The sequence below is a fragment of the Mobula hypostoma genome, chromosome 18 (assembly GCF_963921235.1).
Source record: "Mobula hypostoma chromosome 18, sMobHyp1.1, whole genome shotgun sequence".
NCBI lineage: Eukaryota > Metazoa > Chordata > Chondrichthyes > Myliobatiformes > Myliobatidae > Mobula > Mobula hypostoma.
The window spans coordinates 870,743-883,178 of NC_086114.1; the positions used below are offsets into that span (position 1 = coordinate 870,743).

Consider the following 12,436-nt stretch of genomic DNA (forward strand, 5'->3'; position numbering starts at 1 on the left):
AATACGAGTTACATCGTACAATAAGCCTGATGAGCCACGCGGCAAAAATTATTCTCAGAGTAATCATGATCAGAGCAAGACACTGTATAAAACCAGAAATCAGTAAAGAACAATGCGGCTTTGTGGAAAACACTGGAACCAGAAATGCAATTTTCATGCTACGGATGATCTCTGAACGAGCCATCCAGGTACAAAAAGACATCTACCTATGTTTCATCGACTATACAAAAGCTTTTGACACTGTCAGACAGCAAGATCTTCTGGAAATGCTTCAAGATCTTGACATAGATGGGAAAGATATACGTTTCTTAAGAAACTTATACTGGGACCAGACAGCATCCATCAGAATAGAAGGAGAAGTGAGTGAGTATGTGAATATCATGAGAGGATTCAGGCAATGTTGTGTCCTTTCGCCAGATTTATTCAACCTGTATAGTGAAACTATCTTGAGAAGTATCAAAGACATCAAAGGATTCACAATTGGAGGCCATAATATAAATAGCATCAGATATGCTGATGACATCGTACTAATAGCTGACTCAGAAACAAAACTTCAAGAACTACTCACTACAGTGGCAGCAGAAAGTAATCGCAGAGGCCTCTCAATCAACACCAAGAAGACAGAAAGCATGGTCATCTTCAGAAAGACAAACATCCCACAATGGGTGATCAAGATCAGAAATACAAACATCAAACAAGTCAACAAATTCAGATATCTTGGCAGCCTAATAACAAGTGATGGCAGGTGCGACACAGATATCAAATACAGAACAGCAATGGTGAAAGAAGCTTTCCCAAAAATGAAGACCGTATTAACAGACAGAAAGATGAGCACATACACTAAAAACAGAATACTGCAGTGCTACATTTAATCTATCCTGACTTATGGAAGTGAATGCTGGTCCATTTCCCCAGCAATGGAAAAGAGACTAGAAGCAGCTGAATTATGGTTCTACAGGAGAATGTTAAAAATATCATGGACCACACACACATCAAATGAAGAAGTTCTCAGAAGAGCCCAAGCAGTTCGATCACTCATACCAACAATAAGAGAAAGACAGCTCAGATTCCTAGGACACATCATGCGGAAAGATGAACTAGAAAAACTCATACTCTCTGGAAAGATCGAGGGGAGCAAACCTAGAGGAAGATCTCGGCTTACGTACATCAAAAGCCTAGCCAGGTGGCTACACATCGAGGAAATAGAAGTCATCCAAAGAATGAGGGATAGATCTATATGGAAAACCATGGTCACCAATGTCCGCATCGGATACGGTACCTAGACAGAGAGTCAGACATATTTGTTATTATAACAATATGGTCAATAGGGAACTTGGGGAAAAAAACTGAATCACTGTTGGACTGCATGTTCAACAAATTAAATAATGGGGAATAAAATGAACCACATATCACCATCTAAAACTGAACACATTTTATTCTTTGAAGAGATGCAGTGTTTTGAATTGTTTTTCATATTCTCCCGTGTAACTCTCCTCCTGGCAGTTACCTGTATGCAGGTTGGCCACTGTGGGCAGCAGTTTCTTTACTGATATTCGACAAAACACTGAATTTTGGCAAATTGTTGGCGTTTGGAAGGCATTATTGTCATCTTCTGTCATAACTCCTCTACACCATTGTGTTCTAGCTACATAGAGGCAATTTATAACTGAGTCCGTTACTACACAAGGTATGTGAGTTCAGCATTAGTATACTTTCTGAAGCCTGTGTCTCAGACTGTGCATTTATACATCATTCACCAAGATTGAGAGGAACCTGGCTCAGGTGTCATCTCCAACATAAAATTAAATTAATTTATTTAAAGCTGTGAAGAGAGAAACAGAATTCCTTACCTTGATATCCTGGTCTGTGTCAAGTGGCAAGAGCTAGAATTTTGGAGTGAAATACACTTTTGAAATGTGCATGCAGTGAATATTATAAAGCCCAGACTGGTTGTGAAGGGCCAAAGATAGTGTTTAGTTAACAGATGTAAAGATGAACTTCTCTAATACTCTTGCTTGCAGTTATATTTTCTTGTTTTCTGCTGCAGGTTTCTTGTCCCAATTGCTGTATGATCAACCCCTTGAGGAATGCATCCGTGGTGGCCATTATGCAGCAAATGTCATTATCAGGCATTCCGGCTGCACATTCCCGGAAACTCCGGACTTCCATTGACCTCTCCGTACAACAAAAACGTGGGATCAAAACACCCTTTGCCAAATTACAGAGCAGGGAGAAATGTCCATTTAAAATGAATAACCTCTCTCCATTTCCTCCCCTAAAACTCCTGTATTAAGCTTTTTCTTCATTTTTGTGGGTCAATTACTGAGATTGATATTTAGAAAAAATTTAAAAAGTGAATAAGGTATAAAAATATTTTGGTCAAATTGATGGTCAAAACCAGTCAGCTTTGAAGTTCATTTGTAATTATTGTTTACATCTCGATGAAACTTTGAAATGTTGATTTTAATGGTGAATGCTTGAGTCGTTAATATTATCCACCTAATGGTAATTATGGTATCAATAATAGATGAAAACAGGTGGTCAAATCTACACTGACCATTTTATTTAAATGCTCAAATTGTAAAATCTGTTTTCTTCAGTTTGTTCTGACTGAATTTTTAATTTGGCCCAGAGTGGGAAATATAACAAATCTCAAGTCATGTTTGAAAGAGATGAATTGGATTATTCTGAAATTGTTTCTGTTTAGCAGATTACCTCAGATTTTTTTTTTGTTTTTGAGTTTGTTCAGAAAAGTAAATTTATGTAGCAAGAAGAAAATAAGTTACAAAAATATTTATGCAGGTAAACCTTAACATGTAAAACCAAATCAGGTCTGCGAATGCTGTTTTTAGACGTCTTGATGCATTGTAATTGTTTGCATTCTGTGACAATGTTCAGCAACAAACAAGTACACACTGCTAAGATGAAGAGCTCTTTATAATTTGTTATCTACAATAAACAAGGATGATTCTCTTAAATGTTTTCTAGTATTTTTCATTAAGTAATTATCTGTTGGATTTTGTTTAAAATGGTATCCAAGTTCAAGTGAAATATTTTAGTTTTCATTGTCCTTTGGGTGATTATTGCCTATCGTTTAAAGGCAATTTTCTTCATCCACAGATAAGCCTTCCTAAACCAGGTAAATTCTCTGTTATTGTCATGAAAAAAAGCTTAAAGAATTTTAATCAAATCTGCCCATGATAGGATAACACTTTTTTCTGTGTGAATTTTTGAGTGGTTTGTCCTTAGATTTATTATTAAGCTTTGGGCAGAAAGGTGATAAAACTTGGCGGTGAACCTTCTGCCCTTTGACAGAGATCGGAGATCCAGATCAGTATGTCTTTGGATACTTCCAAAATTCTACATACTTCAATAAGATTGTGCATTCCAGTATAAAAGTGTTTACTTAACATCTCTGTTAGATATTTGGGTTCCTTTTTTTTTGCACTCCTTGTTGAAATAGAAGCTTATTAACAATTTTTTAAATATTTTAATAAAGTCCCAATCAGGCCAGCAAAGGCTCATATAATGTTAGGGCATGGTAGAAACATTAAATAATCTACACTTATTAGGGACTTAAGCAGATACCTTTTGGATTTTATTTAGAATGTTTATTGTTTAAAGGCAATTTTCAACATTTACAATATACACAAATCAGTTTTCCTAATCCAGATAAATTGTCTGTTATGCTTATGAAGAAAGCTTAAAAAATCTTAACCTTTCAAAATAGCAAGAACCTTGAAAGTGAGATAGTTCATTAATTCATTGGTGAAGAATAAACTTGCTATCCTGATGGATTATACAAAGATGTAAACATGTTAAATTTATAACTATTATTTGAAAAATGCTCCATGCAAGTCCAGTAAACTGTATGCAGTGGATGTTGTATATTTGAACCTTCAGAAGGCCTTTGACAAGGTGCCACACATGAGGCTGCATACCGTGTTAAGAGCCCATGGTATTACAGGAAAGTTACTAACATGGTAGAGCATGGGCTGATTGGTAAAAGGAAGCGAATGGGAACAAAAGGATCCTTTTCTGGTTGGTTCCACAGGGGTCAGTGTTGGGACCACTTCTTTTTATGCTATATATAACTGATTTAGATGATAGAATAGATGGCTTTGTTGCCAAGATTGCAGATGATACCAAGATTGGTGGAGGGGCAGGTACTGTTGAGGAAAGAGGTAGGCTGCAGAAGGACTTAGATTAGGAGAATGGGCAAGAGAGTGACAAAGAAATACAATGTTGGAAAATACACACTTTGGTAGTAGAAATAGATGTGCAGACTATTTTCTAAATGGGGAGAAAATCCAGGAATCTGAGATGCAGAGGGACTTCGGAGACCTCATGCAGAACACCCTGAAGGTTAACTTGCAGGTTAAGTCAGTGGTGAGGAAGGCAAATGCCATGTTAGCATTCATTTCATTTCAAGAGGTCCAGAATACAAGAGCAGGGATGTGATGCTGAGGCTTTATAAGGCACTGGTGAGGCCTCACCTTGAGTACTATGAACAGTTTTGGGCCCCTCATCTTAGAAAAGATGTGCTGGCATTGGAGAGGCTCCAGAAGAGGTTCACAAGAATGATTCCAGGAATGAAAGGGTTATCATACGAGAAAAGTTTGATGGTTCTGGGTCTGTACTCGCTGGAATTCAGAAGGATGAGGGGGAATCTCATTGAAACATTTTGAATGTTAAAAGGCCTAGACAGAGTAGATGTGGAAAAGATGTTTCCCACGGACAAGAGGGCACAGCCTCAGCTTAGAGGGGCGTCCTTTCAAAACAGAGTTGCAGAGAAATTTCTTTAGCCAAGAAATTAGTGAATTTGTGGAATTTGTTGCCACATGCAGCTGTGGAGGACAGATTGTTGGGTGTATTTAAGGCAGAGATTGATAAGTTCTCAATTGGACATGGCATCAAAGGTTACGGGGAGAAGACCAGGAACTGGGTAGGAGATAGAAAAAAGGATCAGTCATGATTGAATGGCGGAGTAGACTCGATGGGCCAGATGGCCTAATTCTGCTCCTATGAATTATGGTCTATATCAGTTTATTTAATGTTGGGCATAGGAAAATTAATGAAGTATTTACTCATAAGATGTAGCAGAAAACTGTTCAGATATCTTTGGTTTAAAAATATATATATATATTCTTGTTTTTCAAGGATTTCAAAAGAAGTGAACATACTTAACTAACCACAATGAAAATGAGTTCAGTCCTACATAATTATTTAAATCCTCTACATATAGATGACCTGTTAAGACTGTAGATTCATGATGAGGTTGTGAAATTTGGGTACGAGTAGTAAAGTAGAGATCAGGATGCCTATAAAGGAGAAATTGAGCAAAAAGGTTGTGCAGATCAACATGTGAACAACCCCTGGGGAAAACTGAAGCTCACCTACTACACTGCAAATTGGGACTTTGAAATTGGAAATGACTGAAGCAAAGTATTAACAATCATCTAATTCTTCGCAATAATATCAATGTAAAAATTGTTTTATTATTCACTTGACTTGCCACTTTACAATCTACAGATCATAATTTGGTTCTATGTCAGAATATTGATTTAAGTGATCATAGATGTTTGTTTAAAACATTGCAATACAAAAACAGCATGAAGAAAATAATGGAGCAGATGGGCCTGAGTGCCTGTCTCTGTGCTGTCGTGCTCTATGACTATAAAATTGGACGAATCTTAAAACTAATTAGCAACACTACTAAGCAGCAAATCATCCTCGAGATAATTGTTACCGACCATTGCGACTGATTATTCTGTCATGATAATTTCATTAGCACTATTGCTGGTGATTTTAATCATTAAAAAAAATGAATCCGCATCCATGATAAATCCATCCATAATTGCTGCTACAAAGGCTGTCATCCTAATCGTTTTTTCTGTTACTCCTCAGCTTCCTTATATATTAATGTGGAAAAACAAATCTCTTTGTCCGTTGGATTGTTTATTTGAAAGCGTCATGTTGAACACTAACAAATACATCCACTTTTGATGGTGTCACTGGAAACCAACTTATTGAATAAAGGGTCTCAAGTATCCTATACTGGATAGAGAAACAACTTCCATTGTCACTGTAAACAACAGGAATTCTGCAGATGCTGGAAATTCAAGCAACATACATCAAAGTTGCTGGTGAACGCAGCAGGCCAAGCAGCATCTATAGGAAGAGGCGCAGTCGACGTTTCAGGCCGAGACCCTTCGTCAGGACCCTGAAGGGTCTCGGCCTGAAACGTCGACTGCGCCTCTTCCTATAGATGCTGCTTGGCCTGCTGCGTTCACCAGCAACTTTGATGTCCATTGTCACTGACTGTACCATCTCATACATGTATAATCAGCATTTTTACATTTACCACCAAATCAGCTTGTAGGACTATAAGGATGGTCAGCAAGAAACAATTGATTTGAAATATAATCACTGGGACACGATATCAGAGTTGGGAGCAAGTTTATGGAAATTTGCTGAAATGCATTTACAAGACTTACATTGGGCCTTCCTGATGCATTGATTTTTGAATTAATTTACAGAGGCCATTTGTGATTTACGTAAGTTTGTTTGATTCACTCCAGAATCTGAAGTGATTATCTTGGAAATTATGAATGCAGTGAACACAAGTTCTAGAGAGGCCAGAAGTTGCTATAAATGATCAGCAGCATGTGTACCTTTTGTGTAAGCTGTGCAATGGGACACTGCCCAGTGCAATGTAATATTGATACAAGCATTTACCAAAGCAAATATTGCCAGAAAATAGCTCACAAAACAATGCCTCCCCACCAGTATTGCAGCTTGCTCAGTTGGCTTCCAAACCTACCAAAAAATTTGTGGAACAATTAAATATATCTGACTAGATCAATGTATTGCCTGGTTGCTCACATTTCCTTTCCATGAATATGAACAGACTCATTGATCGGTGTCTGGTTTATGAAGAATCTATCAAAGTGTAATGGAGAAATCAGTGGCAAATGTGTCCTGACGAAGGGTCGCGGCCCAAAACGTCGACTGTACCTCTTCCTGGAGATGCTGCCTGGCCTGCCGTGTTCACCAGCAACTTTGATGTGTGTTGCTTGAATTTCCAGCATCTGCAGAACTCCTCGTGTTTACGTAAGTAGTATTCACAAGGTTCTTACTAAACTTGGTAGTACTACATGTACCTTTTGAATATTTCCGACAAGGTTCAAGTTCAAGTGGGTTTGCTTTCATTTTAATCACTTGTTTTGAACTTTCCCTCCTAAAGTCAAGTTCAAAGTAAATTTATGATCAAAGTACATATATGTCACCATATACAACCCTGAGATTCATTTTCTTGCAGTCATACTCAATAAATCCATTAACTATAGTAGAATCAATGAAAGACCACACACACAGGCGACAACTAGTGTGCAAAATAAAATACACTGCAAATACAAAAAGAAATAATAATAATAATAAATAAACAATAAATATCAAGAACATGAGACAAACAGTCCTCGAAAGCGAGTCCATAGATTGTGGGAACATTTCAATGATGGGGCAAGTGAACATGAGGGGTTATCCCCTTTGGTCAAGACCCTGATGGTTGAGTAACTTCCTGAACCTGGTGCTGAGGGTCCTGAGGCTGTTATATCTTCTTCCTGATGGCAGCAGTGAGAAGAGAACATGGCCTGGGTCTGGGGGTCCCTGATGATAGATGCTGCAGAAATGCTCTGTGTAGATGTGCTCAATGGTGGGGAGGGCTTTACCCATGATGGACTGGGCTGTATCCATTACTTTCTGTAGGATTTTCCATTCAAGGACATTGGTGTTTCCATACAAGAAGGTGATGCAGCCAGTCATTATATTGTTCATCACACATCTATAGAAGTTTGTCAAATTGTTTGATGTCATACCAAATCTTCACAAACTCCTAAGGAAGTAGAGGCGCTGCCGTACTTACTTCATAATTACACTTACATACTGGGCCCAGGACAGGTCCTCTGGAGAGCAGTTTGACAGGCTGCATCACTCTCTGGTCTGGGGTGGCTACTGCAGAAGACTGAAAGAAGCTGCAGAGGGTTGTAAATCTAGTCAGCTCCATCTTGGGTACTAGTCTACAAAGTACCCAGGACATCTTCAAGGAGCGGTGTCTCAGAAAGGCAGCGTCCATTATTAAGGACCTCCAGCACCCAGGGCATACCCTTTTCTCACTGTTACCATCAGGTAGGAGGTACAGAAGCCTGAAGGCACACACTCAGTGATTCAGAAACAGCTTCTTCCCCTCTGCCATCTGATTCCTAAATGGACATTAAACCCTTGGATACCAACTCACTTTTTAATATATATTATTTCTGTTTTTTGCACACTTTTAATCTATTCAATATACATATACTGTAATTGATTTATTTATTTGTTATTACTTTATTTTGTTTTTTTTTCCTCTATATTATGTATTGTATTGAACTGCTGCTGCTAAGTTAACGAATATAACGATGCATGTCGGTGATAATAAACCTGATTCTGAAATGATAACACTGATGAGTTTAAAGTTGCTGACCCTCTCCACCTCCAATTAGGACCTCTGGTTTCCTCCTCCTGAAGTCAATAATTAGCTCCTTGGCCTTGCTGACTTTGAGTAAGAAGTTGTTGTTGTGGCAACGCTCAGCCAGATTTTCAGTCTCCCTCCTGTAAGTTGATTCATCACCCCCTTTGATTCAGCTCACAACAGTGGTGTCATCAGCAAACTTGCATATGGCATTGGAGCTGTGCTTAGCCACACAATCATAAGAGCAGGGAGCTAAGAATACAGCCTTGAGGAAATGAGGTTCTTTTACTATCAAAGTATATTACTCTGAAATTCTTCATCTCCAGATAACCATGAAACCAAGAAAGAGAAGAATGGCAGCACAATCATCATCCTCCCCCCAATCCCTCCTCCCCGCACAAAAAAGTGAACAAAAATGGAACAGGTACATCAACCCACAAATCCCCCTGCCCACACACAAAGAAACGAGAAAAATTGGGTGAAAAACACAGAATATGAAAAAAACTAAGACTGAAGGAAAGTCTATAGTCTGAGTCCATATCCAAAATGCAGAAAACCTGGGTAGAGTGGCAGAGTGGCAGAGTGGCAGGCCCTTCCCTCTCCAGCTGCGAGCAATCCGGCCAGCAATCAAAAGGCAGTCTTCCCTCTCCAGTAGCAGAGTGAACCCCCAGTGATCAAAATTACAGTGTTAACTGCTGAGCTGTAGTCGATAAAGAGCATCCTGATGTATGCATCTTTGCTGACAAAATATTCCAGAGTTCAGTGAAGACCCAGTGAGATGGGATCTGCTGTGGAACTGTTGTGCCATTAGGCAAATTGGAGCAGTTCCAAGTCACTTCTCAGGCAGGACTTGATATCTTTCATCACCAATCTCCCAAAGCACTTCATCACTGTGGATGTAAGTGATACTGGACAATAGTCACTGAGGCAGGTTACCATGATTTTCTTAGGCATCGATATGATTGAAGCCTGCTAGAAGCAGGTGGATACCTCAGACTGCCAAAGCGAGAGGTTGAAAATCTTGGTGAATACTGCAGCCAGTTGATCAATACAGTTCAAAGTGGAGTTCATTGTGTCAGATTTACAAGTACATGCCTGCATAGGTCAACAAAACTCTTACTTGCAGCAGCATCACAGGCAAACAACATGAAATACACAAATTCTACAAGAAATAGTACTAGAACAGAAAGAAAATGTCAATTTTAGTGCAAAATGAGCACAATTTGGGTTTGGGATTTTAAGACGCTCGTGATTCTTTTATTTGGTAATACTATCAGTGATTTGAAGCTTTGAAGTGTAAATAGAGTTCAGAGATGTATCAATCATGATCTAACTGAATACAAATATAAATCAGAGAGTGGAAAATGCTTCACCATTTAATATGATCATGGTTGATCCAATTATAACCTCAATTTTGCATTCTTATTTTAACAACCCCCAATAGCCTTTCATCCCCTTGCTTATCAAGAATCCATTTACCTCTGCTTTACAAAGTATTTAAAAATTCTGTGAAGACTAGACTTTGAACAGTGGAGTTTCAAAGACTCTCAAGCACCTGAGAAAAATGTTTCCCCACCTGCCCTCCATTTTAAACAATGACTTCTGGTTTTGGACTCTCCCACAAAAAGAAACATCCTCTTCACTTTAACCCGAAAAAGACTGCCCAGAATCTTGCATATTTCTAGAAAGCCTATGCACTTAAACACTGGGAGGTAAAGGCCTGACTTGAGCAACCTTCCCACATAACACAACCTGTCTCTTTCTAGACTTTAGTTTAGAACAGCTTCCAATAAAGTCGCGTGGCTATCCCTCGAGGTCGAGGATGATGGTCTTCGTTCTGAAGAAGTGGCCCACAGAGTGAAGACGCCTGTGTGTGTATTTGTTTAATGTGTACTGGATGTTGCACTCCAAGAAGCACACGATACTTCACAAATCAACCAACTGATTCCAATGGCACGGAAACCATGACGATTGGAGCTGATGGATTTGTTGCAGCCTTCATCCGCCTTCACAGCTGTTGAGGTCTTGGTTGGATTGTTCTTTGTCAGGGGCCTCACCCTCAACCTTACCGCCATGGGTGACCCTACCAGGAGCATAGCTCCAGACAGCATCGCTCTCGGGATCACAGGACCACACAAGCTTCTCCACCACGACAAGGTGACAATCCACGGAGAAGTTCCAATAAAGAGACCTTTACTGAAACAAGTACTCTAATTCCAGTCTCCCAAATACCCTACAGAACTCAAACATACCTCCCTACTTTTGTACTCAATTCATCTCACAGCAATGAATAGCATTCCTATCTTTCCCAAGTACCAGTACCAACATACCAATCTATTGTTAACGACACACTTCCATCAGCTTTCTGCAATCTCTCAGCAGTTAGTTATTTTCTTGCCTAAATAGACAACTGCACAATTTTCCACTGTACTCCATTTGCTAGATCATTGCCCATTTATTTAACTTATCTATTATATCTCTTTGTCGTCTCCTCCTGTCCTCTTCACAATTTCCCTCCTCCCTACTCTTCTGTCATCAGCAAGTTCACTAACCATACCATCCAAGTAATTTATATACTGTAACGTGTACAAAAGTGTATTGGCAGCTCTCATCACTTTCATCGTATCAAGGAGAAGGCCATTTATGTTCTCTCCGATCCTGTTAGCTGCCAGTCTTGCCAGTTTGTTATGTACTACACTATAAAGGTTTTCACACAATAACTCTCGAAGCAGCAGCTTGTCAAATATCTTGTCAAGGCAGGCAAGAAAGCACACCATTTTTTAATGTCCTCAGAAGGCTAAGGAATTTGGCATGTCTCCATGACTCTGACTGATTTTTTACAGATGCATCATTGAAAGCATCCTATCCAGATATGTTACAGTCTGGTATAGCAATTGCTCTAACCAAGAAAACTGGGATTACTGTAGGATTGTGGTAAATGGGTGAATATAGAACAACACAGAAACATATCCTTCTGTTCAGTGTGCCTTTGCTAACCAAGATTGCTATTTAACCCTACATTTCCTGTCTGTCTGGCTTCACGGGCAGAATGGTCTCATTGTGCTTCCAGTTTCCACTGGACCTTCCCCCACGATTTCCATTACAATCAATACAAAAAGTAGAAAGAATGATAACTTTCCGATCCTTATTACTTTTGAGAAAAGTAAATATTTAGTCACAAGAGAAAGGGATACACAGTATGAAAACCTTTCATTTGTGCCAGCAGAACAAAAGAGCTGGCTGTTGAATTCAGGAATGGGGGAATGGAGTGCACGACACGCTCTTGTCTACATCGGTGGTGTTGCGGTCAACAGGGTTGAGAGGTTCCCATTCCTGAGACTGAACAACGACATGCTGATTATTCATTCAGCTCCAGTGGTGAGAGCTGTGCACCTGACTGATGGCAAGACACACGGTCAGCACTTCAGGAACAGCTTCTTCCCCAGCACCATCAGATTTCTAAATGGACAATAAACCCTAACCCTCGCTATTTTTTTCTCTCTTTATGCACTACTTACTAAATTTTATATTTATTATTGTAATATATATCGCAATGTACTGCTGCCACAAAACAACAAATATATTGACATACGCCAGTGAATATGAAACCTGATTCTGATCCTAAAGAGCGAGTGCCAGTTGTTTCAATTTGTCACACCTGCCGATCGTTTCTGTTGACATAGATGTTGAAATTTTGTGTTTGTGCTTGTGGAATAAACATGTCTCAGCCGTTCACTAAAGTAGGGTTACGCATTAGTATAAAATTTGAAAAAAAGTGCAATCCTTGTTTACATATTGCATTGTCAGGAAAAAAATCCTTAGGTTTGTTTCCAATACTGTTCAATTAACTTCCACATTTCCATTTTAATGTTACATTGAGTTTGGAGTGCATGGTTCATAATCTGAATTTACAAATCTGGAAATGAC

General features: G+C 39.1%; 1 protein-coding gene across 4 annotated transcripts in view; it reads left to right on the forward strand.

The window, feature by feature from the left end:
* The window catches only part of LOC134358265 (adenosine kinase-like), a 295,164-nt gene extending 292,192 nt beyond the window's left edge, over positions 1–2,972 (forward strand). For all 4 annotated transcript variants that reach the window (XM_063070283.1, XM_063070284.1, XM_063070282.1 and 1 more), the window contains one exon: positions 2,048–2,972. In XM_063070283.1, coding sequence (XP_062926353.1) covers positions 2,048–2,172 — 125 coding nt within the window. In that variant the 3' untranslated portion in view covers positions 2,173–2,972. The remainder of the gene's footprint in view (positions 1–2,047) is intronic.
* The last annotated feature ends 9,464 nt before the right edge of the window (positions 2,973–12,436 follow it).